Consider the following 27,884-nt stretch of genomic DNA (forward strand, 5'->3'; position numbering starts at 1 on the left):
GGAGACACTCGGGGAACTTAAGATGGATTAACTTAAGGTGTAAAGTTTAAAGCGTATTATTATGAAGGAGGATTAAGCTAAACTGAGCTAATGACACCACTTTTGAATGCGTATCCACACAGCGGGTTCAGAGCTTTGGCTCCACGCCTTTTATTACTTAAATGTACTTACCTTCTTAAAGGTCCCCATAAAGATACATGCCCTTATGTTCTATATCTTCACATTCTCCATTTTCCATATTGAGAAGTTTATATGCTGTGTCAGAGGTAGAACTGGTTTTGGTTGGTTGGTTTTTGCTTTTTATTTTTGTTTCCTTATTAATAAAAAAAAAAAGGCAGGGCAGGGGAAGGCAACATAGAAGTTTGTTTGAATTTTTCCCCGTGGTGGTAATGGCATTTCTGGTGACTTGGCGGTATTTATTCTTAGATGAGGCATTTGTTAAGGAACAAGTAACTTTGCTCGTGTTATGTTGAGATGCCCTAATTTCTGTACGTCCCATCTCTTTTAATATATGAGCCATTCCTATCGCTTTAGTTTGTTGTTACTCTCATGGCATTGGGATACCTGTGATGTCAGCGTCTGAATTTTCCAAAAACTCTGTACCGTGCGTGGGTTAAAAATCAAATGCAAAGTTGAATACTGTAAACTCCCCACAAAATTCTTATCTTACATTAAACAGAGTCATGAATTAACTAACATAATTTGTAGTTAGTAATAATTTGTAAATAAGTAATAAATCAACTGAATTGATTTTTCAAGAGGGAAACTGATTTGAAATTAGAGGTTTGCTGCATGTTAAATAAACTGTCTAGTAACTAGTTCTGTGTATAATTGTATCTCACTACAAACAATGCCATCAGGTTTTCCTTGAGGGTAAACTAAAGAACAGTACCTGTAAATAGATAAAAGACTAAATATTTAAAAGCCAAAAAAAAAAAAAAAAAAAAAACCCAAACAAACAAAAAAAAAACCAAACAAAAAAACGAACCAAAAACCTCCTGGCTTTTCCTAAAGTTCTTCTATTTAGGCAGTCATATAAAAGCAAAACAAATACAAAGACAAACATAAGAGCGAAAAAGTAAAATGTCATGAAAAAGTGCAATGCAGTGTAAAAAAAACCAAAAAACCACGGTTTTGAGTCAGGATACTTTTAGGTTAGCTGTCACAGACCGTGTTTTGCCACACTGTTTAGTGAAAGCGTAAGAAACCTGAGACAAAACCTCAGAATGTTTCGTTTTATTTGCTGTGTGGCTTGTGGTGTCAGATGAAAGCTCTGGCACTTCTTGTGTCTGCGGAGGTCAAATGCAGGCAGGGATGGTGGCAGCTGCTGTATGTTTTGAGGCTGGAGGAACGTAACTTTGGTGTCCTGCAAAAGTAACAATGGATATAATAGACTGTTCTTTTGGAATCCTGCTAGTCTTTAGCAGTCTGAGATGTACCTTAAAATGCTTTTTTAAAAATACCAAATGTCCCTTACTAGTCATTCGCCCTTCAGCTTCAGTACTTACCCCTCAGCCTCCTGGGAAAGGTCAATTAGGAGCCACCATCATCTGTGTCCTAGACCCGTATTTGGTAATTGTGGGAAGAGCGAGGGGAGCAGGACCAGCGGGAGGGAGATCACTCTCTGGGGTTTTTTGGAGTCTTTTTCCCCAGCTGTGTCTGGGTCAGCTCAGAGGTGCCTGCAGCCATTTGGTCTCTGGTAGATAAGAACCTTGTGCAGAAGGACCTCGGGCTGGTTTGGGGTGATGTCCCCAAAGGGTGGTAGGCTGAGTCATACAGCCCCCATCCATGGCATAGTTGGTCATCCACGCTAAGGGTACATCCAAACACCGGGAGAGATCCAGGTGTGCTGGTTGATCCAGATGATCCAGGGTTGGCTGCAAGCCTTGGGGACAGCTGCCACCAGCCTCAGGCAGACCCGGCGCTGGAGTAGGACCCCAGCAGCTTAAGAAATGCCCATTTCTGTGCATCTGCTGTCTTTCAATTCTGCCAATCCTTTTCTGTTTCACCCGATCCCAGTTACTCAGGGTCCCTCTGCGTGCGTGCGTAGCATGCCACCAGCGTTGAGTGTGGCCAAGTGGCATCTGTATCTCCTCTGCAGCTTGCGGCCAGGCTTGTGTGCTCGTGCCTGCCTGCATCCAACAGCGGAGGCTGACCTTCTCAAGCAGAGGGCCAAGCGGTATTTCAGTCACAGTCCAAAGCGTTCAACGACTATTTTTTTTCTATTTGTTTTCTTCCCTGCGGTCCACGATGCACCGTAAAAATAAATAAACATGGCATTACTACTACTATTAAATTAAAAAAAAAAAGAAGCTGGAAGTTCTTAGTCTCAAGAAGAGGGTGGAGCAGGGGAAAAGTGCAGAGCCCATATAACAATGGGGAGTCTGCTTTATTAGTATTAAGGAGGAAAATAAAATCTGCTCTGGCAGTAGTGAAATAAAACACCAGGAAGATTACATCAGGCTTTGTTTGCACACAGTATGATTCTTCTCTTCCACCAGCCAATTTGTATATTTGAAAAGGCAGTTGCTTGGTTAAAATAATTAGCTGTGCTTCATCCAGTTCCCCAGTTCTGTGAAAAAATGTTTGAAGAAATATATACAATTGTTGTTGAGCAATTTAAAAACAACAAAAAAAGTAGTGGCCACTGACCAGTTAGAGCGCCTTGTCTAAATACCTGCATATATATCATAGTTTCAAAAGAGACAAGCAATTCTCGGTGACTCTTTGCTGTAGCTGTTGTGGTTTGGGATAGCGGCTTTAGAAGTATAGCAAAATCCTGACTAATTCTGCCTGAAACTTGTGCAGGACAGGTTAGTCTGGGGTTGCCTCAGGGAAGACAGACAGGGTCTGAACCTAATATATCAAAATGTATTTAAAGAAAAAAAAAAAAAGAGCAAACTGGATACAAGTCATGTATCCTTTTTATTTTACAATTAAACAGGCAAACATCTGTATTAATGAATGAGATGATCTTATTATATACTCCTTTATTCCAGACTATTTTAGATTATTATTTTGGGAAAAAAACATACAGAATTTTTGACTATTTCAGTGTTTGAATAAGAGACCGTTGCAACAATTTGACTAAGAATTCCCCATAGGAGTTCCAGTGTAGTATATTAGCAAGAACTTCAGTGACTGGGAAATCATTTCTCCTTGTTGTTCCTACACTTTCATCCTTGGAGCTAGACCTGTTGCGTTTTCAGGACAAGTAGGAAGGAGATTTTGAAGTGGAGGTTGCTCGGGGAGGATGCGTACGTGCCGCTGGCTGAGGCAGTGGTCATCCCAGTCGTTTCTTAACTTCAGTCTCCTCGGTAGACATAAAGGCAGCAACACGAAGTCATGCATTTTATTTTATTTTTGTTAAACCACTTCCCTGTTTCCCAAACCTGCCAGCCGTATTTTTATGGGACTGTGTTCTTCAGGATGAGAGGAGTCAAGATGTCTGCTGGCACGGTGGAAATCCCTGATCCCAGGGCCCTGCTGGCTCATGGACCCGATCGTGGGCAGTAGAGCTCTTCGCTGTATGTTTTCCTGTTGTCTGTGGCTGCAGGCAGCCTTGGAGGGTTTTGGGCTGGGGCCAGGGCTGACCGCCCTGAGGGGTGCAGGCTGCAGGTCCTCCTTGCCCATCCTTTCCCCCAGCTCGTCTCTGCACCAGACACTCCTGAAACTCGTTTCCTACCTGTATGTCGACTGATGGGTGATGTATCGTTTAAAACGTGCGTGCAATGGGTGGAGGTTGCCCTGTTGCAGCAGTCCTGACCCCTTCGGCAGGCTCGTTTCCATCAGCCAGGGCAGACCTGAACAAACGCCAACAGTTCAAACACATTTTAAAACATTTTTGCCAGTTCATTGACATCATCGGCATGTAAAACTCAAAATTACATTTGTTTCTGTTCCTTTTAGGGAGGCGGGCATTAATGCTGCCTGTGGTCTGCCGGGTAGCGAAGTGAACTGAGCCATCCGTAGGAGTTGAGCAAGGCAATGCCCGGGTCTCCCAAACCCGCAGTGGGTTTTTCTGCCAGCCCGGGAGCGTGGGGACCAGGCAGCCGTCAGGGGCTGGCAGGGCTCCACCTTCATCTCCCTCCTCCCCAGCTCCCTTACCTAACCTGAACTTTGCAGCTGCGGTGTGTCTTACTGACCTCTGCGCCGCCGGGGCTTGGTTGCCAGGTCGCACCTCGCTTTCCTCATGCCCTGAATGCACGTTGCGCTCTCCTGTATTTATCCCCTGGATTTTCTTTCTTTCTCTTTTGCAGGGAACGGATGCGCCAGTCTGCTATGTTTGAGCTGTGCCAGGGGATGCACCAGATCAGCCTGCAGTTTGTTCGCTTGCAGCTTAGCTTCGAGGAGTACACTATAATGAAAGTTTTGCTGCTGTTAAGCACAGGTAAGTTAGATTCATGGGCACGCGGGAATGCTTGAAAATATTCCAATTCACAAAGAGGTGCGGTGATTTTAACTAACGTGACAGAAAAGCCACGCTGTTTCCAGCAGGGCCACAGGAATAAGCCTGGTTTTATGTCTTAGGGTTTATCTGCACATCTTCTGTTAGCACGGGAAGTGTCTGTGCGGTTTGAATGTGACATGTGCATTGGAAGGACAGGAGTGGCCAGGCAAGGGGCTTTGGCCCCCCTCTCTGTACGGGAACCGCTAGAGTTGGCCAGGCATGCCAAAAAAGTGCAACAGCTGTAGGGACTGGGGAGAGACCCCCTCTCAACGCTCAAAGCCACTGGTTTGGGTGACTTGACGTGATCTTCAAGATCAAAAGATGTACATTGTCTGTACTGCACAATGGGGAATTTTCCAACGCCAAGTGAATTGAGAACGGTAAGCGCTTTCTACAGGGCTCAGGAAGTTTAATAAATGAGAGTGCATGCTTTATTTTTCCCTAGAGAGTCATGCTTTGAGTTTTCTTAAGATACAAAATTACATCCTGGTGTTTGTTACAGCACTGTGTAGTAATTAGCAGATCTCTTGATCTCACCTTACTGAAACTACTGAAAAACTCCCGTCCCAGTACAATTATATAAATACACAGGCAGTTTGTACGTCACTTTTCCATCAGTCTTGATGAAAAAGCCAATTGCCTGTAAACAAACTTCCTTCTGTATAACCACGCTCCTTTTTGTGGGATCCACTCAGTGACATCATGATGAGATAACGCATCAGCTTGACTGGTGGGGCATTCATGATGTCGCTGCGGTGAACTCCCCGGGGAAGAATTCCCCCCAGCAGAAGTGGGGCTGGATGCGGGGGCATTGCCGGGGGAGAGGAGGAGCGGCAGATCAAAGGGGCCGGCTGCGCTTATTCTGGCTTTCACTTGCCAGCTGTCGGCGGCAGGACGCACGCCCGAGGCTGCCCGGGCTTATGCTGCAACGGAGCATCTCCCCACTTTGGTGGGGAGTGGAGCCCAGCACACCCTTTGGGATCTGTCTGTCTTCTCCCATCACCCCATCTTCTGCCCTAGCAAGCTGAGGGAAGAAAACAAGCGACAGGCATTAGTTGTGCAGCCCTGGAAGGCGCTTATCGCCAAAACCGCTGCGGGACGCCAGAGCGGGCTGATGCAGCAGCAGATTTAGACACGCAGGAGCCTCCCGAGTCCCCAGCCACGGCGTGGGCACGTTGGCTGCAGGCAGAGTTAGGTGCCTACGAAAGGGATTTGCATCCAGCCTTCAGACCTCGCCAGTCCCACCCAGCCGGCAGCTCTGTGCTTAAAGTGCTTACCTTTGAAGGAGGACGTGAAGCTGCAGTTCCCATCCTGGCTGGAGGGGGTTTGGATCTGCTCACAGAAACCTCCTGGGGCTGTAAGTTTTTTGGCCTCGGCTGCCTCTCCTCCTCCCTCCTGTTGAAGCCATTCCAGCTCTCCGGGACCAGGAGAGATGGTGCCGGCTGGAGACCATTTTGTGTCCCAGCCCGCGGGGTCAGACCCTCAGGTCCCGCTCCACTGAGAGTTCAAGGAGATGGTCTGCTGGCGGAACTGGGGCTGTGGGGAGCTGATACGCCCTGGGGTAGCCCTGTGGTGGGTGAATGGGTTTTTTTGAAGGTTGTCACGCACGGTCTTTCCAGAAGCAGCTAGTAGGGCTTAATGTGGATGTGCTCGGGGCGGGAGGTCTAGCTTCCAAAATGTTCTTGATCATGTCTGGATTGGAGATCTGGCTCTGCTGCTTTTTAATCAGCCCTAAAGGGGGAGAATCTTTAGAAAAAGAGCCTAAGGGCGTTCTAAAAACGTAGCAAGATGTCTTTAAGCTAGGTATTTATTACTTTACCCTCTTGAGAGTGTTAACTCATGACATGAGTTATTACGAGAATTTGTTGGGTGAGATCAGACTGGCCAATTAACTTCACCTAGACGGGTCCCTTTGAAACGCACACCACGATGACTAGCAAATCTACTAAAAATAGTTTGTTTTGGGAGAATCGGAATATTTACGTTAGAGAGGGGTGAATGAAATAGGAAGGCAGACACTGATAAAACCCAGAAAGCGGCATGCGAACGGCAGCAAACCTGGTTTTGAATGATTGCACCTTGATACAACCTCATGACAGAAAACACCAGGTTTGCTTTCATTTATTTTTTTTTTTTTTATTGAATAGTGTGATGAGCAGAGTACAAGTTATTCTGAAACTTTCATGATGACCACATCAAGGAAGTTTCACTCCATTTACATGTGGAAGAAACCACACATTACAACTCAATTGTTTTCGTGCTTTCCACAGACCATAGATTTTGGGAGCTTGCCAAAAGCATTGCTGCATTTAATAAGTAAAATCAGAAACACTGGGCAGACCTCCAGAATTTCATGTTTTGCTTGAGTTCTCTTTATTTGTGGTCTTTCTTTCTTTCTTAATAATCTGGCTGGGGTGATGGTACAATAATTTTGAGACAGAACAGTAAAATACATAGTAGTAGACAAAGAAAGAGTGGCTCTAACAGTCCTTAAGCAGCATGTAGGAATACAGGCCTGTAAATATTAATGGGACTGTAAAGCCCGTGCGTTTTGTGTAAGGGCCACAGTATGCTCCGATGGCCTTACTCATCTCGATTGGTGTATCTATAGTCATTCAGCTTGAACTGAGTTTTTACAGCTCTTCCAGAAAGTCTCTTCTACCTGTCAGCTGACCAACTCAGAGATATGGCCTGCAGAATTTAAAAATTAAAATATTACGTTTATATAATATAAATATATCATGTTTAACAAGTGGTAGGCAGGTCGGTGCATTACCTCCTAGGCTTTTTCTAAAGATTCCTCCTTGTGCCCCCTTCCAGCACTTGATGGTCACAAGTCCTTGCTGCTCATGTGGTGGTAGAGCTCCTCCTTGTTTTCCATTGCTAAACTCCGCTGGTAGATACTGGTGGTAGAAGATACTGGTGCTTTTTCTAAAAAGCTTCTACTCTGGAGCCATTTGGGCGGTTGTTGCGTGCTTATGATGTGATTGCAGTGGGATAGAAGGCAGTTCACAGGAGAAGGGAACAGATGAGAATTTCTGTCAAGATGTTAAGTCAGGGTAAGCTAAATTGGAAGATCACCTTTTTTTTCCTTTCCTTTTTAATAAGTAACTTCCCATTTAGCTTACTCTGTCATAGCTTTCTAGCTTGCTTAGAAAATAAACACAGTGTACAGTGTAGTATTTTATTTTTCTTCTGTGGACTAGCATTCAGAGATGCAGAGTAGAAAAATACTTGATGGTTAAGCATCATTCAACCAATCCAGGTATTTAAAACACCAGAACATTTTGTGTAATGTTGTTAATAACTTCTTTGGGGTTTTCCTAGAGGTCTGATCCTGTAAGTCACTGCTGTTTGGGGCAGAACCTGCTGGAGTGCAATGGTATTTGCAGTCTGTGAAGAAACAGTGTATTTGCTTTTGTAATTAGCCTTGCTGACACCGGTCACAGTACAAAGTATCAGAAAACTCTCCTTTTAGCCCATTTGTGAAACGATCCCTCTGGCAGATGGGTACTTCGATAGGACACTGGAAATGCTTGCAACTGTATGTTGTGGTCAAACCCCTGGGTCAGGATGCCGGTTTGGAAAATAGTCTTCTGTTTCATGGAGAATAATGACTCTGTTTGTTCTAGGTGTTACACAGATGCTTACTAACATTCAAAGAAATTTTAGATGTTACTTGATGTCATAAAAACGTGTCACTTGGTCTAGCATTTCTGCACGTAACAGCTGTAATTCTGTACCTTCCCCTCCTCTGCCAAGTGTGGGCAGTCGTTCAAGAATGATAAATGACTTCTTCAACTTCTAAAAAAATATCCTTGATCCATCTGCCATTTTTTGTGGTTGGGTTGTATTAAAAACAGTTTCAGCATGAGGTTAGCATGTGTCGTATTTCTGAGATGTTATCTTGTCCTCTGCCACAGCTTCTGCAATCATAGATCTGGAGAGGATGCTTGAATCACTTGAAAAATCTGTGTGATGTTGTTGATTCTTTACCAATGTCTGTAAAATTATGGACTTTGCTTAACGGTTTAATTCTTTCATCCATTAAGTAGTGTAACTTTTTAAGTATGCACATCAAAAGAATAAGCCATGCAGTTAATATTAATGTAAGACTGTCTTTTCAATGACAGTTCCCAAGGATGGTCTCAAAAGCCAAGCTGCATTTGAAGAAATGAGGGCAAATTACATTAAAGAACTAAAGAAGATGGTAACTAAATGTCCAAGTAACTCTGGGCAAAGCTGGCAGAGATTCTACCAACTGACTAAACTTCTTGACTCCATGCATGATGTAAGTATAACTCCTCAGGGAGTGCAGACAAGTTAAGCAAAAATCTCTCCATTAAGGTAAACCAGTAGCCGGTAATTGTGTTGACTAACAGGGAGAAAAAAAAAATGGAATTCTTTTTAAAGGAACACCTGAGAGAAGTTGTTAGCAGATTAATTTAAGGACAACTGCCAAGTAAAGTAAGAAAATAGAAGTCGTTAAGGGCTGGGTCCTGCTGCCTTCTCCCGTGTTAAATGGTAACGTGTTCCTCCGATGATTCACTTAAAGCCAATAGAGCTATTTGTGGGGGCAGAGGCTCTTCAGCAGGAGAAGTGATGTTAGCTGTGACCCTGAGTTAGACAGAGCGCGCGCGTGCCTTGCTGCGTACCCCCGCGAGATGCAATGAAAGGTGCCGGGTTGGTGTGTCATGCATCTAACATGCCTGATGTGCTAATAAATGTTGAATTTGGTGATCGTTTACAGCTGTGATTGCAATAATGATGACTTTAAATGATGTATTAAGACCTTGGAGCCATCGTGGGTATTTGAAGCATTATCTGAGCTTTTCAAGTATAAGATTCGCTGTATTGTTAGGTTATTTCTACCACCCTGTCTCATTGCAGTGCGAGGTGTTTGCTTTACGTGCGTCAGGCGTGAGATGTGACGAATGACACGAGAAACTAAAAGTTTAGTCCCAAAACACCCAGGCTGTTGGTGCCTCAGCCCAGAATGACTCTGAAGAGTTGTAGTAGGTGCCTAGTGCATGGGACCAGCTTGTGATTTCAGAAGGGGTATCCGTAACGTTGAGCTGTTGGGTTGGGACCAACCTGGTTCTGGCCAGTGAAATGGTAAGTGCAGAGATTTACCTCTCCAGATGCTTTGAGCAGCAGCGGGGTTGTATCTCCGTGCTCTCTGTAACAGAGCCTGGAGTCCCCACAGAGGAAGCTGCTGACACAGCTGTAATGGTTTCCTCAAGCTTTTCCCCAGTGCCCCCTGAGTGCCCTGGCCACCAGTCCCTTGCCAGGGGCTATCAGGGCTGGTGTCAGTCCTCTCTGAAGCTGCACTGCATTGCAGCAAATGACAGGAGACTCATGGGGCCAGTGAGAGCGACCTGTGGCCATGTTTGGGTACGAGAGAGGAGGGATCCTGTGAGCAGAGGCTGAAGCCCAGCAGCGGGCACTGGCCACCCCCCACTGACAACTGGTAAACTGCAGCAAAGGAGAAAACTGTCCTGCTCCCTCCTGGGTGGGCAGGGCAGTAACTCTGCTGCATGAGGAACCTACAGCGCTTGCTTTCAGAGCCTTGCATATAAATGTACTTCTTTGTACTCGACTTAAATTTCGTTTTTGTAGAGACAGTACAGTACAGTGCACTTCAGGTCAAATCTGTATAAGAGCCTGAGGTCTGTTTACAGAATGTACATATGGAATTATTTTTCAAATATTGTTCTGTTGTTCATTAAAACATTGCGAATCTTAGTGGGAGGCAGGGGGAGTACTATCAGTACTGCAGTAATAGCTCATTCTTCAGAGATCGGGTTTCTCTTGCTCCGTGCCAGCAAAGGAAGTTGTAGCGTTTTAGTGGAAAGAAAGGGGACGGGTGATAAAATCATTTGCAAGATACATCTGAACCTCGGGGCAGCATAACAAACCCCTGCATTTATGGAGCTCTCTAATCCTCTTTAGAATAGGCAGCGTCTAGGATTTGTTGTTTAAATGGGTGTGTTTGTGTGGTTAAGGTGACTTGGATGACAGACTCATACTTGCTGAGAACGCTACCGTGTCCTACAGACATTTTCCAAAACACAGCATTAACCACTGGGGGCTGAACTAACCAGAGGAAGCAGGCTGCTCTTGCATTTTATTTAATTTTTAATTAAGCTATTTTTACATTACTTTTGTTTTAATAGAGCACTTTGTTACAAAGGACTTTTTAAAGAAAGTCCCATTGTCAGCATTAAAAAGGCCGGCTGTCTGCACAACAGTGCTTCCTTTCAGAGACGATATTGGAGACTTCTTCAACAAAGGCACTTGTTTATTTTTTCTCTTTAAAACCGGGTGGGTTTTTTTTGCTTTTTGGTTTTTGAAATCCATCGGAATAAATTTAGAGGGGGGAGAATGACTTTTCTCCCCGCACTGCCTGCTAGCGCAGATTTTCTCCGTCCTATCAATGTAAATGCAAATTTTCTGCTCGATTCCTTAGCATAGGAGGAACGCTTTTTTCAGCTGTCACCTATGTATTTTTAACTTACTCCATTATAATTTTAGAGGATCAGAATATATTTGGTGCCGAGTGGTCTAAGTGTAGCCCAGGCCGCGCGTTTACAGGCTGCTGCCGCCACAGCGCTGGCATTTGCAGCTCGAGCCCGAAGGGACTGGAGCAGAATTCGCGCTCGTTCAGCCCTCCCGCTGCCTCCAGCTCTGCCACCCCAGCAAAGCAGCACCTCGCCGTTCGCGGAGTTCGCTTTACCTGAGCGGAGCCATAAGCAACACAAAAATACTGCTCCTTTGCACCTTCGCACTTTTGCTTTCATCGACCTCATTTTTAAGTAGTCTGAGGGCTATGTGAAACAAAGCGCATGGGAATATCAGATTACAGTCTGCTTGGCTTATATAATAGGAGAAAGGGGAAAAAAAACCCCAAAAACCCAAACAAGATGGTTTTACATTGCTCAGTATACTAAATCATTCATCCACGCCGTGAACATATGTGCAGGTAGAAAAGTGCCGAGGCGAGGGGAAAAAAAAAAAAATTTTTCAAGAAGGCCAGGTAGGCACTTATGTATTTGAAAAAATCAGCAACTTTATTTAATGATCCATAAAGCCCCAAAGCACAAAAAGTGCAACCGAAAAATAAGAGATCGAAACCCACCCCAGGCAGACAAGATAAGCAGGGTTTGGCGCACGTGCGTGTGCACACCTGCGCCCGCCTTAGGCTGCCCGGGAGCCTGCGTCACGGCCGCCTGCACCAAAATCCTCTTTATTTGCATGATGCTGCATGGAAGCGCTGGTTGCTGATAACAGCAGGCGCTGGCTGGCAGCGTCAGTCTGGTTGCGCAGCGCACCCTTCCTCTGCCTCGGCAGGAGACGGCAGAGAGGAGGAGGTTGTTGCCATTTCACAGAATCACAGAATGGCAGGGGTTGGAAGGGACCTCTGGAGATCATCTAGTCCAACCCCCCTGCCAGAGCAGGGTCACCCAGAGCAGGTCGCACAGGAACCCATCCAGGCGGGTTTTGAATATCTCAAGAGAAGGAGACGCCACCACCTCTCTGGGCAGCCTGTGCCAGGGCTCTGCCACCCTCAAAGTAAAGAAGTTTTTCGTATGTTCAGACAGAATTTCCTGTGTTCCAGTTTGTGCCCGTTGCCCCTTGTCCTGTCACTGGGCACCACCCATCCTCTTGACACCCGCCCTTTAGGTGTTTATAAGCATTGATGAGGTCCCCTCTCAGCGTTCTCTTCTCCAGGCTAAACAGACCCAGGTCTGTCAGCCTTTCCTCATAAGAGAGATACTCCAGTCCCTCCATCATCTTCATAGCCCTTCGCTGGACTCTTTCCAGTAGTTCCTTGTCTTTCTTGAACTGGGGAGCCCAGAACTGGACACTCCAGTGTCCCATACTCCAGATGTGGCTATTTACTTGTTATTGTGCTATGGATCAGCCTTGCTTGTGCGGATGGACCCCAGCCTGGGGACCTTCTGGGAGCGTTGAGGGCAGCAACGTAATCAACATATTTCCCTCTTGTAGGGCTTATATTTCTCCTGTTGTGGCTGGTCTGTGTGCATCATTTCAAGAATCATAGAATCTTCATGGTTGGAAAGGACCTTTGAGATCATCGAGTCCAACCATACACAGAAGCAGCGTTATGTGTTGAGAAGCACAGCATAGCAAGGACAGCCAACCTCTCTGCCCGGGACATAAAGGTTTCGATCTTATGCCCGTGAATGGCCATGGGCATTTCGGGGAGAGATGCATATGCAGGGCTTGGCCGTAGGTGAAGCGCGCTATGTGATCAGACGAACGGCACGCAGGAACATTAGAAACAGATGTACTACACATGGTATCGAAAACTTCATTTGGATCCTCCTCAACATCTCCTGTTGGCTTTGGCAGGAAGGGTTGTATCTTGCATGGCAAGCCTCATTTCATATAGAGAGCGTAGTGTATGGTTAGGCGGTTTGCAGAACAAAAGCTGAATTTGGTTTCAATCTGGCTGATACTAAACAGACTTTGAGTTAAGAGGGCTTTTGTTTCCATGCCATGACATTAAACCCTAATGTGAACCTTCCCCTTGTCTTGGCACGGCGGAGCACTGCACTGTCATTCGCTTGTTGATATTTTTCTGCCAAACAAAAATAAATTCTTTAAGGCTCATGCTGCTGAATAATTAATTTTTTATGGTTCCTGAAGGGAATACTTTATAGCTGAGGTGGATCTTTCCATAGGCCGAGAGCGCTAGGATTACACTCGCTGAAAAAGCTGACAGCGGGAAGAAGGGCAGGGACCCTCGCGGGGCAGGTTTGCGAGGCTCGCTGCGGCGGATGCAAATGTGCCTCCGCAGGTGCTTTATACCGCAAATACGAAGCCGCAGATGAGCCCCTCGGCTGTTGCCAACACCTTTGGGTGCACTTACTCCTGCTACTGATCTGCCAAAGTTGTGTCCCGCAGCTGATGAGCTGTTCGGAGCCTTGTTTTAGTGCCGGTGCCTGAATTCTCAGAACAGGCATTGTCTCTGTTTACTCAGAGCCTAGATCCAGTCCCTGCTCCCTACAAAAGCCGCAGCCATGTCGGAGGGCGCAGGGAGGTGTGTTGCAGCAGCTAAAACGCATCTGTTAAGTGAGAAATTGATTCCCAGCTGCCTGATGTAGACGGGGGCTACTCTGAGGGTCGTCTTGCTCGGTTTGCGATGGTTGGATCTCTTCTCCCCTTCACGTTAATAGGTGTTTGTTGGAGGAGGGCAGAACCCCGCTGCTGCCAACAGAAGAGCAAGGGAGTCTTGGCTCAAAATTTACACTGGCCAAGGGCTGAGGGTGCTTCGCTGGTGCGTGATCTGTGGGTTTGCATGCGTCCTCCAAGCACAGAAAATGAGTTCAACTCAGGTTCCTCTGTACAAGAGGGACACTGAAGTGCTGGAGCGTGTCCAGAGGAGAGCTACCAGGCTGGGGAAGGGTCTGGAGACCAGGTCATATGAGGAGAGGCTGAGGCAGCTGGGCATGTTTAGCTTGGAGAAGAGGAGGCTGAGGGGAGACCTCATTGCCCTCTACAGCTACCTGAAAGGAGGTTGCAGAGAGGTGGGTGTTGGCCTCTTCTCCCAGCTGAAGAATGACAGGACCAGAGGAAATGGTCTGAAGTTGCGGCAGGGGAGGTCTAGATTAGATATTAGGAAGAATTACTTTACTGAAAGAGTGGTCAGGCACTGGAACAGCCTGCCCAGGGAGGTGGTTGAGTCACCATCCCTAGAGGTGTTTAAGAAACGTCTAGATGTGGTACTTCAGGGCATGCTCTAGTGGCAGAGATTGTAGGTTGGTGGTTTGTGGGGTTTTTTGGTTTTTGGGTTTTGTTTTTTTTTGGTGTGTGTATGGTTGGACTTGGTGATCTCAAAGGTCCTTTCCAATCATGATTCTATGATTCTTCCATGTCATGTCCAGGTGTCAAGTGCTGTGGTTTCGGTGTGCGCATGTTTATGAAGAAAACCCGAAGAAATTAGTGTAGTTCCCTAAATTGGATAAATGCACCTGTCCAGGCAGAACTAGGTTCCACATTTGCTCTGGTCCGAGCAGTTAGTGTTTAATCAATATGCATTTTATCCACCTTTTACTCCTTGCTAGCATGAGGTAAATACACTGCATAGGTGTAATCAGAGGCTTCATCCCTTGGTCTTAGAGGTTTTACTCTCAAGGCTAGAGTTCAAGATTTCGTAAGCAGCTAGGAATTAGCCACTGTCGCACCGAAGGAGGTCTGTACCTCTGAGAATCAGCCTGCGAGCCGTACCAGGGGGAAATAATTTGCTTCCTGAGCCCTCGGAGTAATAATTAATTTATATCACGGGATTTTCGTAGGACTGGGAGCAAAGGGGAATGCAGTGGCAATGGAATAATCCAAGACCTGGCTGCCAGTGGTTTTCCTTAACCTTACTGCTTGTGAAGCAGGAGATTTGTATCCACTGCATGAAGGGCAAAAAGCAGGAGGCTGCAGTAAGGCTGGCCGGCCTCGGCTGCTGCTTCTTACCCTAGCAGGGCAGCAGGCTCCTGACTCCTGCACGGTTTGAAACACGCAGGTTGGGAAAGCAAGAGGCAAAACCCCGCTGCTCGGCTGACGGGCAGCAGCTTGTCCTTTCGGGGAGCCTGGCTGGGTGCAGGTGGTCGCCAAGGCTGCGCAGTCGCATCGTGTAGAGCTGCAAGGTGGCCGCCTCCTCCTCCCAACACACACGGCAGACGGGCAGATTCCCGTTCCTGAAGGGGACAGAGAAAGTTTTTGGAGTGTCATTTTCATGTGAGAACAGTGACAGTAATAGCTGTAGCTAATAATAGGAAGAAATTACTCGGCATTGTGTTGTTACCCTACTGCTGTCTTAATTGCTGTATCAGTGGGCTTAATCGCCAAGATGCTCCCGACAAGAGAAGTGACTGTGGGCTTTCACGCCGCACTCGGAGATTGTGAGAGATTTTGAAGTCAGAAAGCCAGCTGAGTACAGGAATGTGCACCCTTGCAAATCAGACAGTTCCTACCGTTTCTGGAAATGCAAGGACATGGTGAAATTGCCAAACTGAAATCAATTCTTTTTGCTGTAAAAATTCTGCAAGTGCTCAAAGGTCACTGTGACTGTATTAACTTCAGGGACTTCATTAAAAGATTCATTCTTTTAATTATGAAGCACAGTGTGGGTGAAAAAGTCCTTTTCATGGAACCCCCACCCTAAGAACAGAAATGATGTTTGATTAATACTCCTCTTTCTCAGAGGTGCTTAATACAGCATACAAATGCGAAGATTGATTAAGTAAAACTCTCAGAATTTCTAAGACTTCTGTAGCATTGAAAATGTTGAAATGCAGCACGCTGTCTGTAGGGTAGTGATGAGAGAAAGCTTCGTAATTAATGAGTGAAGTGGTGAAGGGTTACAGCTAACAGCTGATCCAGTTGCCGGCAGAAGAGCTGTCTTACAGCAGCCCGGGTGACACAAACGTGATAATTCTGGCCTGTGTGTGTCTGCATCCCCTCAGCCCAGCTCATATTTATTTATTTAGTGGTATTTGCCCGGCCGGAGAGGCTGCAGTCTCTGTTCTGGGAGATATCCAGGACCCAGCTGGACAAAGCCTGGCAGCCGAGCTCCCGTCCCCCGGCGCTGGCCCGGTTACCTCCCGGTCAGAGGAAGGCTTGCAATGCTGTCAAAGGTACCGAGCCATGTTTTATTGCCAGCTCCAAAGAGAGTTAGATAGATCATAGAATGTGTTGGCTTGGAAGGGACCTTTAAAGGCCATTTAGTCCAACCCCCCTGCAGTAAGCAGGGACACCTTCAACTAGATCAGGTTGCTCAGAGCCTCATCACGCCTGGCCTGGAATGTCTCCAGGGATGGGGCCTCCCCCACCTCTCTGGGCAACCTGTTCCAGTGTCTCACCACCCTCATTGTAAAGAACTTCTTCCTAATGTCTGATCTAAACCCACCCTGCTCTAGTTTAAAACCATTGCCCCTCGTCCTATCGCTACGTGCCCTTGCAAACAGCCCCTCCCCAGCTTTCTTACAGGCCCCCTTCAGGTACTGGAGGAGCCTTGTCTTCTCCAGGCTGAACACCTACCTACTAAAGCGGTAAGGACAGTTGCATCCTGAGGAAATGGGAATTATTTTAGTTGTGGCCTAAACCGCACTGTCCGCGCTCTGCTAAGCTGTAACTCTTCAGCTGTGTGCTTCGGTAGCTGAAATAATTGGGAGACTGTAAAAGTAAATACGTTTTTAGTCACTGCTGCACTGCTTGTGAAAAGAGTGGTGCTTTCATTCACGCTGCTTAATTAGAGTTGCTTTTCACGCTGCTGCACTGGAGGAGGTGTCAGCATTTCCAATATAAACTACCGGAGGTAGGGGGTAAAAGCGGTCAGGTAAAATGAGTTCTTAGAGCACAGGGATTTTACAAGCCTTTGGAGAACAATCAGAAGTATATATTTGGTCTAGAAAATTCCTAAGCCAAATGGAGAGGCGCTGGATAGCTTGCGTTGCCTCACTTGTTACCTCTGGTGTATCAGTCGTCGCTGCAGTGACAGAGCTCGTGCCTTACAAGAGAAAGGAAACTTTTTCATCTCCTTACTGAGGAGGGAACTTCTCTTTCAAAGCGAAAGACTGGCTAAATTGTTTACCTGCTGTAAATCAAAACAGTATGAGGTGAATGTTGCTTGGGATGCAGAGGCAGGTACTGAAATGTCAAAATTAACGTTGCCTGTGGAACCTGAAGTTTTGATCCCTTCAGCGCCTCTTCGTGCCACGGCTGCTGGGCTGGCGGAGGGTGGTCGCTGCAGAAGAGAGCACAGCTCATGGCACAGGTCTCCGTCGTGCAGCCTTCTCTGGCTGACCTGCTCTATCGTTTACATTTTAGTCCCTCTGAGTTGGCCTTCGATTCTCCCACATTCATTCCTCTTTGTCTTAAATTAGTGCTCGAAATACTTCCCCAGCCCCAAAAGCCACGCGGCTGTTAAGGTTGCAGTTAGGAAGTTCCTTGTGACACAGGTGGTGTGCTTCCCAATATTCCTGTTTTCTTAAAGAAGTAGTCGATTATTGTCAGGTATGTTAAAGTTGATAACTTTGCTTACGGAAGAGAGGAACAAAGGTTTGAGCAGACTAAATAGGTATAGGACATATATTATCCTTAAGGCTCCAAACCCGTGTTACACGATAGGAGGTTCTAGGTATTTTCTTTTAAATCACTGTGTAAACTCAACCTTTCTCCTCTGTGTGCGATGTTATGGTAGTATCCATGATCACATCCTGGTTTTCCCCCACTGGACTGCTAACTCATGTCTTGTGTAGCACAGATGATGCTCTCTTCAGGAAGGGTTTTATTTTTCATTTCCCCTTTTGGCCACGTATTCACCAGACGTACAGATCTACCTGATACTACAAAGAGCTTGCTAAGAAGGCGGAATTAACAGTTTTCACCTAGGCTTTTCTGTGGTATCTATCTCAGTGCATTCCCAGGCTTCACAGGAGTGTGGCGAGGCAGGAACTGGCTGGCGTTGCCCAGAAAGGAGCCATCAGCGCCGCCAGGGTGGGGGGCAGTGTGGCGGAGATGACCCCAACCCCATCACTCAATGACTCGTCTTCGCGTTCAGGAAAAGCGGCGCGTTCATCAGGTCGTTGTCAAGGTTGTGTTGGGGCGCGAGGCTTAGTTAGCTCAGGTGCTGGGATGTGATGAGACAGGCAGGGAGGAGGGACGGGCGATTATACCAGGGGACAGTTTCCTTCACTTTCTTGGGGTTTGTGTTAGGTTTGGAATGTTTTTGGCACACAGCACACGCAGAAACAACCTCCTCCTAATAGGTGAAGTAAACATTTGAACATCAGCATTTTTTTTTTCCCCCTTGAAAACCAAATTATGTCTACGCTACTTATTTAGCATGCATCTGTTTAATTAACGTTGCCTCATGCCATGCCAGATCATCGGGAATGAACTAAGCAACAGCAAACAGACTCGTGTCGTGCTCAGGAGCAGAAAGCCCTGTGTTTGAGTGATCTCGGCACTTCTCTGTGTCGTTCATAAATTGCCTATAGGTTTGTAAGAACAGCTGTGAAAGCCCTGAAAAGAAGTAATAAGGTATGGTGCTACAGGACGGTAGTCTGTGGGTGCCTTTATTTTTGTTCTTTATATCTTTTTTCCGCCTTCCAGAAGTCCACTTTTATTTGCTCGAGCTTTAAGAGAGGCTTTACTGCAGAGTGCAACTCAACTGTCTACATGTTAAGGACTGAAACAACAAACTTGTGTTTGATAAACCACACAAGCACAAGCGGTTTAAGTCCTTTGCAAGGAGACAAGGCACCAAAATTAGGCTGTGCGTAACTTTTGAGTTTTTAAGCAGCAGGGGCTCTAGGTTTTTTTCCGTTGTGCAGCACAGTGCTTTGTTGACCTGCAATGGAAATTAATACGCTGTAGTGAAGCCTAGATGCACTTCATTCATGGCGCCTCAGACTTGCCTCTGCCTCTTGACTGGCTTTGCACTGGTTTTCTTAAAGATTGCAAAGCTCCAACGTACCGTAAGGCTTTAGGAGATCCATTTAGATTGCAGCAACTAAAAATACTAGTTTGGAAGTAACGTTCTCTTTGTTACTAAAGGTCATGAACAAGTACTCCCCCATTGTATCGAAGTGCTATGGAAAACTAACCCAGCAAAAGCCCGCACGCATGTAGGTAGAGCCAGGAGATCGCCCTGCCATGTTTGTGTCATTAAAATAGAAGTAATTCCTCCAGCAGTGACGCTGGAAGAGGTCGTCTTGTCTTCACAGTCCTCCCGCTCCAACGGCACCTCGGTTTACAGCACGGATAAGCTGCAGTTTGCAATTTTGCATGCAGAAAATAGCTCAAAACAAGAGACAAAACAAAATGCTCAAGAGCCAAAATTACCGCCCATTCTTGTAGTGTGATTAAGTTTCCCATAACACGTAGACCAAAAGGGAGCTCTGTAACTGACAAATGAGAACAACGCAACTTGAGACAAGGTGAGAGAAATCAGACTAAATTTATTGATGCTTTGAAGACCCACGGTATTTTTTTTTTTCCCACACTCCAAAAAGCTGGTGGTACCTGTACGCTATTCAGTACTTCAGCTCGCGCTCCTGTTTCAGCTGGAGACCCCCTCGCCTTTATTAGGATTACAAACGGGCCCTCAGTTGCCATTTGGGAGAACTGAGGCACGGTTTCACCTGTGAGAGCCTTTGGTGGCCAGAGGAAGCCAAAGCGGTGCCACGGGGCAGCGTGAGGCGCGGGTTTGTTCTGCTGGCGGAGGTGGGCCGGCGCTGACAGCGAGCTCGGTCCTTGGGGTGTTACAGCACAAAGCTTCCTTCGCTGTCATTGAAGAGCTCATCGGAAATTTTTATCTTTAAAATTCTCAGCGTTGTGCTTAGTCCACTGAGAGAAAGGAAAAGCTTGCTGCTAGCCACCACTACAAAAATAGAGAACAGAGTGTTGGGCTTTTTTCCAGAAGAAATACTTCCCTAAATATTGCCTCAAAAAAAGCTTGGGTTGCGTGTATTAAGAAATGCGTTTATATATAAATAGGAATGCTTTACCAGATCAACAGTTTGATAGGGACTGTGATGCTATAAACCCCGAAATGCTACAGCGGTCGTGTTGTTGAGCTAAAATCATCAGCTGCTTTGGCAGTTGTAGGTTGCGGCCCTTGGAGAGTGCACTGAAGTTAACCAAATAATCTGATTTAACGAACGCGTATCCACCTGAAATGGAGAGATGCCATAGTTTATGGCTGATCCTTTCCCTCCAGGGAAGGCATCGAGTACCTAGAGTTTCCATGGCGGCCAGTTGCCTGGTAGTGAAATGAAAAGTGCAGTTATGCTGAAAAATCAAATCGGTGGTATTTTGGTTTTTCCCTAGTTAGCAGATTTTCAGCGAGTTAAGCAGCACTTTGGGATTCGAGTTCTTTTGTTTGCTTTTTAACCCCTGCAGATGGACTGCCAAGTCAGAGTAAGATGCCACTTCTTGGTAATGACCCGTTATCAGTAAGCTGTTGTTTGCATGCGAAATTCTCTGTGGCTCTCCTAAGAAGTGTTTCTTTCTGTGTTTCAGCTTGTTAGTGACTTATTGGAATTCTGTTTCTACACCTTCCGAGAGTCTCAGGCACTGAAAGTCGAGTTTCCAGCCATGCTGGTGGAAATCATCAGTGACCAGCTACCAAAGGTGGAATCTGGGAATGCCAAGCCCCTGTACTTTCACAGGAAGTGATAGAAAATGTCTTAAATGGAAGAACTTTGCCTTAAGTTTCCCTGTGTTATTCCACACCCATGAAGGACCCAAGAAACCATATTTTAAACATGCTATTTACACTCGTTCAGCAGTCTCTGAATAGTCTAAAATCATACAAAGGGTTTGGGGAATGGAAAGCAGTTGACTCGGATTTGGCAAGACCTAGATGTTTGGAAATTACCCCATAACCCTAAAACACTTAGAAAATGTTCCTGTTCCTCTGGATGAAAAGCCATATCTAGTCAATAACTCTTTGATTTTGATATTTTAACAGATGGAGTTTTAAATATGCCATGTAGTTTCTGGTATTGTTTGCTTGTTTTAAAAGGGTTCAAGAACTAATGAGAACTTTTTAAAGCTTACCCTTGGTTTGCACATAAAACGTAAAGTCAATATGGGGCATTAATATTCTTTTCTTGTAAAAAAAACAAAAACAAACAAAAACTATATATATACACACATATATACACACACACAGAAACCCTAACGTGTAAAGTAATAACAGAACATTTGGTGTGGAATACTCTGTTATCCCCACCTGTGGCATTTGTTATCCCATGTTATCCCATCATAGCTGATATACACTGTGTTAAGTGTCCATTTACTATTTAATTAAAAAGGATAAGATGCGAAAACAAATGCCCTGGTATCAATTTATAGTATCTATTGTGCTGGCTTTACAAATAATTTTTTGCAGTCTTTTGCTGTACTGTACATTGCTGTATGTATAAATTGTGAAGGACCTGAACTAAGGTGTACGGAACTTTTGTAAATGAGACAAAAAAAATCTTTAATGGTTAATAGGATGAACGGGAAAGTATTTTTGAAAGAACTCTATTTTGCTGGAGACTATTTAAGTACTATCTTTGTCTAAACAAACAAGGTAATTTTTTTGTAAAGTGAAATGTTCTGCATGCATAATGAACCGTTTACAGTGTATTTAAGAAAGGGAAAGCTGTGCCTTTTTTAGCATCATATCTAATTTACCATCCTACGGTATCTGTTGTAAATAACCACACTTAACCTTTTCAGTTGTATTTAAGCCTTTCTGTTTTCCTCTATACTTTCCTCCCTTTTGTCTCGCTTGCAAGCGTACGTGACTTGAGCACACCTTAAGAAATCCTGCTTCATATTTCTGTAGGAAACTACACTCTGTTGTGTTTGCCACTTTCCGAAGGTTTCATTTAACAAGACAAATTACGGTCTCTCCAAAGCTTTTGCCAGCTTAATGATACAGTGAGTTCTTGCCCTCTGTCCCCTTTCTCTCTCGGGGGAGCGGGGGTGAGTGAGATGTTGAATGATTTTTCTTTTTTTTATTAAGGTTTCCCAGATAGGTTGTTTGTTTTTCCTTTGAATACTGGATACATAAAGCATCTTAAAAGGTCAGATTATTATTTCAGAGGGGGGAGAGCGATTTCTGACGATGATGAAGGGAACATGCAGATCATTACAGTAAGTATATTGAGCAGATTTGTACTGGTGAGAGGGATAGTAAGGTACCGATAAGGGCAGATTAGCTGAGTAGAATTTTTAGTGATAAACTAAAAGCGTATGTAATTTTGTAAGCATTTTTGTAATAATCAGAATACACCTGAGAAGACAAATGTTCACACTACAAGTTCCACTCGGTTGGTCTGATTTTGTCTCAAAAATGTTTTCTCTAGAATAAGACTGCAAAGAAAAAAAAAATTTTTGAGGTGATTTTCACTATTTCACAATTTATAAGCAAATAGAAAATTTTGGAGTAGAACAGAGGACAGGTGGACTTTTCTGAGGCTCAACTGTTGCTACCATACGCTCACATTTAAATAGAATAGTTTTTTGGAGTCCTAATCTCTAGTGCTCTCTCTGGGTGCCACTGGTAATTGTGAGCTCCAGTTTGTCCCTTGGCCGGTCAGAATGTAGCATTTCTTTTAAATGGTGGTCGAATTAAGAATTCTACACCCTTTCTGAGTCCAAATTCGGAGGTGCGCTTTGGTGCACTGAGACAGTCAGTGCTACTTGTCTTTTTAAATGACACCTGCCTTATGCAATGGGTAATCTGTAAAGACTGTATTCAGAGAGGTTTTTTTATATATAAATATATACATACATATATTATTTGCATTTTGGAAGTCTAATTCATAGGCAGATCTTTAAATACTGACCTGCACAGCAATATGAAAGCCAAACTTCCAACGTGAGATACACAGCATGCAGACTGGTTGTTTACAGTAAAGACACAGTCATACATCCATCTTTCCATTTACATTTTTTTTTTAAAGTCTAAAATAGAAAATTTCAAAGCCAGGTTCTGGGTGAATACAGTCTGCAGCAGCTTTTTATATTAACAAAGTTACTGCCTCCTTTTCTGTCTCAGAGTAACTTTGCTTGATTAAAATAGCAAAGCCATATTCTACACTTCACTGTTCAATGCCTGTCCCAGTCCAAATTGTTGTCTGTTTGCTCCTATTTTTGTACCTTATTACTTTTAATCTTGGTTTGGTACAATTCATAATTCACAGAAACTTCATATAATTAAACACACTAAAATTAGTTTTAAAAAGCAATTTATATCTTTATGCAAAAACGTATGTCTGTCTTTGCAAACAACTGTAAGCAGATTATAATAAATCCTTTACTTTAATCACCTGTTGTTTATGAAACCATTCATTGATTATTATTTTTTGCTAGAGATCATTGAAGTAATAGATACAATTGGATATAGATGTTGTAAGAGGCAGTATTCTCTTATCGAGGACACTTAAGCAGAATAGCCATCACTTTTTTTATCTAAACCTGTGTACAGCAAAAAAAGAAAAAAAAAACCAACAAAAAACAACCAACCCTAGTTTTTAGCTACTGGGAAGTTACGTTCTTTTTGAATTTGTTTAGAATGAAATAGGCATTTGTCTCCTGCAAAATACAAGACAAAACTAAAACACCTTTTCGAAGTGGGCTTCTGTTCATTGAGCTAAATTATTTTGTTGTAAGAAGGAACGGGGATATACAGCAAGAGCATTGTATACACGGTTAAAAATGTAAAATAGTGTTAATGTACTGCAGTGGGTATTTCAGGAATACTACACATCGCGCGACTCAGCCAGTTGCGCACGATAAAATAGAAAAGACTAAAGTTTGCAAAATCGAAATCTTATTAAAAAGATACTTTACAATCAATAATGCAAAAAGCTAATTCACAGGGTGGTGTTTTTCACTGACTTGTTTAAACATTTATGAAATTAAACAATTCTACAGTTAATGCACTTTTAATTGTTTATTAAAGATTTGACTTTTTTCTTTTTTTAGAGCAATGTTTTCAGCTGGAGGTCAATGACTTGATAAGATAGACAGCAGTTCTGAGGCCAGGAAGCTCAGAGGAATGTTTAAGAATTCTTGGAGTTTAAATAGATTCCTGGATGAAAAATAAAAGCAGCCAGCAGTATGGTGTAAACAGTAAAATCTATGCATAATGATGCATTTATAATTAGGGGTTTGCTTCTGTATGTTTAAAGCTTTTTAAATAAATAGAAAATATTGTTTGGTCTTTATGTTAATGTCTGCAAGTACCTATTTTTCTTTTTCCTTTTTTTTTCTTTTTTTTTTTTTTTTTATACAAATTGTACAAATATACATGAATTAAACTGGTTTGATTGCAAGTATTTCTTGCATTTTAATCTCAGATAGGTGCTGGTGCAGCGATACCCTTAGCGACAAGCTTCTGCTCATCTAGAAACGATATTAAGTAACATAAAGTAATTAACCATGTAACAGAACATCTTTCTCCGTACATCCAGAAATTCGGTTTCTTCAAGCTCCGTTAATTGGGATGACGCAGCAGGTGTGATGGCTTCAGCTAGAGAGCGGCTTCTGGCGCCGTAGAGTAGGGATTGCCCAACTACGAGGAATTTGTTTGACCTAACCCTGGATAACGGTGCTTGCCAAACGAGGCGCTGCCCCTGCCACACGCGCAACCTACATCCCGCTCAAACCAACCCACCCAGCAACCTTCACGGAGCCGGACGAGGCTGGCTTCCAGTCTCTGTTAGCCCAGAGCTGCCGTGCCCGTTGACCAAAGTTAGAATTTCTCTCACGGAGAGAGGGACTCGCTGTTTCACCTACACAGGGTTTCCCCGGTGACTAAATCAAACTGCCTTCTCGGGGTCAGGTCTGTTCCGAGTATAATGGTGGTGAGACAGTTAGAAGGGGAAATAAAACTCTGGCTATCTTGGTTTGTTCTGCGCACTCTTGCGCTCAAAAACTCACCCCCGAGTTCTAGCTCTCTGGTGTAAGACCACCATCCCACTGAGTTCTGGGTTTTTTTAAATAACAAGTTACACAAACTTTTTATTGCCTAAAATCCTTGCACCTGCCTTCTGTTTGCTGAATTGTCAGAAGGAAGGAATAGCAGAGGATCAGCAGTGTTAAGAAAAATTTCCCATATGTTTACAAGCAGATGTATCTGTCATATGCTGTTCTAGAAATAAGAAAACGCTATCGCTACGTAAAAACATAATGAAACTTGTAATCTGACCTCAAGCTGGGATGCTGCTTTCTTTCAGGTATCTACAGAGGCTGGGAGTTTGTGATGAGTACGATATTACTAAGATAGAAAGGAGTGGAAAAAACGCCCTTTCAGTTCAAAGGTTTTGCAAGGTAAAACATGCCGTGCCATAAGGTTTTCAAAAGAACAGGTTAATTGTAGCTGTCGGAAGGATGAAGTTTATTTAGTGCTTACCTGCGGTTACTGCAAGCACAGATGAGGACACTCTGTTGAACTCCAATGTAGAAAATGATGTCCGAGGCACATTCAGCTTCAAAGGTGAGAAGTCCAGCGAAGACTTTCAGTTAAACCGTGTTTAGCGCTGATGCATTTACAGCCTCCGTCACCCCCCTGTCGGCTACTGTTCTCTTTAAGTAAGTTGCAAACCAGGTAAGAATGGTGAAATGGGTTAAGAGAACAAGGAACAGAGCACTGAGAAAGGCAAGTTTCTCCCTGAGTCTTTTCCGTGATACAATTACAAAGGCTCAGCTAGCAAAAGCTGTAAGCAATGTAGCAGGAACACTAATTTTCATTACAGGGCAGATAAATCAGCAAATGAGATTTTTCTTTCACTCCTGATGAAAGATTGGGCATCAGACAGAAACCTGCCATGAAGATCAGCTGGGACAGTGATTAACAACATTCAGCAGCCTGAAAACCCCAGGGATTTTCACCCAGCAGAGTGAAACTGCTGCCTGGCCAAGGCACAGAGCTGCACACTGTCCAGCGACTAACACAGCCTGTAAATTCCTACTGATCCCAGCTAGTCAGGAGTCTCAGCTTTTCCATTTTAATTATTCAGCAAACACACGTTCGACCTTAATCCCCAGCCTGAGGGATTCAGTCTCTGGCCCCACAGTCATGGCAAGGCAAACGTCATTTTGCATAAAACGCTCAAAATAGGGTGGGTTGTGGTTTTTTTTTTCCCTAATTCACCCTCTCTAATTTCCAGCCTGTGTCATGCTTTCACTGCCACGAGTCTCAGCTTTTGAAAACTGTCAAGTCCATGCCCCTCTGCACAACAACCGGCGCATGGCAAGGGAGGGGGGACATGAGCAGAAGATCTAGCTGAACCTGTACCCACGGCTGTGACACGAGGGCTGTTCCCTGGAGAGGACGGAGTCAGGCCAGACCCATGGATAACAACCACTCCTGCTGCCAGGCCAGAAGAGAAGTGCCCTTCGACCAGCTTTCTCCACAACTGATTCCCTGTCCTCCTTCCTGCCTCAAGTTAACTGTGCATTCCTCTGCTCTTCCCCGATCTACCAAACCATGGAAAAGATGGAGAAGAGGCATGCCCTAAGGCCCAGCTTCAGGAAAGAAAACCATCTCAAAGGATGGGAAAGGGGCCTGACTTTCTTTATGTGATTTTTAATTTTTAGCATCCTTCAAATCTCTACTTCCAGTCAGTATGAGGGCATCATTTACAGCAGTGTTCGGCAGTGAGGATGCAGAATGAGGTGTGCCATGGCTACCTGGCTGTAGGAGGCTGTACTCAGAATGAGTAGGACTGGGCTGATGTGGAAACCCGTACGGTGGGTAGCAGTTACCACAACTCCATTCCTAAGAGGCAGCGTGGTTAGCCTGAAAGCCAGATCTGATCTGGCATAGCTCACACCACTGCCTTTAAGACAATGTCTAGGACGTGAGAAAGTTTGGATTAGTATTACCTCTGGCTCAGTGTATCACTTCTCAGCAGAAAAGTTTTCTTCTTGTTTGGGTTCTGCGCGGCTCCAGAAGTAACAGGAGTCTCAAAACATCTCACCTAAAGGCAAACAGGGTCACAGGACTGGATAGAAGAGACACTAAGTCTTTTATTCCTTTTCTATATATCTGCCTTTTTAAGCAACCTCAGTTAAACAGGAAAAAAAAAAAACAAAAAAACCCCACCAAACCACAGAGCTACAGCTGAGAAATACATTGAGAATTTTGGAAGAGAGCAGCGAGAACAAGATCAAACGTGCGCTGCACGTTTAAAACAACAACAAAACAAACGGAAGTGACTTAAAAAGCTTGTAAGCTTCAAGTTATCACAGCTTCACTATCTGACGAGCCAGCACACCTAGCTGCCGTGCCTACTAGGCTAATACCAAAGATTTACGTTCTCCCTCTTCTTTCAACATTTCCCACCAACCGGCAGCCATGAAAACTGAGTCTGGACACACAAACTCCATCCTGCCTCCAGAATGACTCCTTCAGGCCACAAATGAGTTGATGAGAGCTGTGGGCCCAGGCAACACAATCCCCGGCCGAAAGAGTGCTTTGCCAAGTGAACAAATCTGAGAAGGAAACCTGCAAGCTGTTGCCGTATGTATCGGTGCAACCGTTTCCTTAATATTGACTCAGGGAGCAAATTAAAGAACTTGGTCCCCTTCACAGAAGTCCAAAAGTCACCTTCAGTGCTTGGGTCAGCCACTACGCCAAGACAAGAACTGCCTAAAAGCTGTATGGCAGAGAGTCACTGCTCAAATACCAGGAGAATACACCAAATTAAACTCCTCCAAGCTATGAGGTTTAGCGCTGGAGAGCTGGACTGACTTGGCCCACCATTGCTCCATCTGGAAGTGATTTGTGCGTACTCCAATGGTCTATGCAGTCTGGGCAAAAGAACAAAATAATGCTATGGAGTTAAATCTTAAGGGGAAAAAAGCCATCCCAACCTCAAGGCAGCATTAACCATTAACTGGTTTA

General features: G+C 44.6%; 1 protein-coding gene across 4 annotated transcripts in view; it reads left to right on the forward strand.

Annotated features, from left to right (window-relative positions):
- NR3C2 (nuclear receptor subfamily 3 group C member 2) overlaps window positions 1-24,201 on the forward strand; it is a 218,531-nt gene extending 194,330 nt beyond the window's left edge. For all 4 annotated transcript variants that reach the window (XM_063335369.1, XM_063335371.1, XM_063335370.1 and 1 more), the window contains exons 7-9: window positions 4,260-4,390; window positions 8,584-8,741; window positions 20,495-24,201. In XM_063335369.1, the coding sequence (XP_063191439.1) occupies window positions 4,260-4,390; window positions 8,584-8,741; window positions 20,495-20,650 (445 nt within the window). In that variant the 3' untranslated portion in view covers window positions 20,651-24,201. The remainder of the gene's footprint in view (window positions 1-4,259; window positions 4,391-8,583; window positions 8,742-20,494) is intronic.
- Window positions 24,202-27,884: the final 3,683 nt, after the last annotated feature.

The sequence above is a fragment of the Chroicocephalus ridibundus genome, chromosome 5, assembly GCF_963924245.1.
Source record: "Chroicocephalus ridibundus chromosome 5, bChrRid1.1, whole genome shotgun sequence".
NCBI classification, from domain to species: Eukaryota; Metazoa; Chordata; class Aves; order Charadriiformes; family Laridae; genus Chroicocephalus; species Chroicocephalus ridibundus.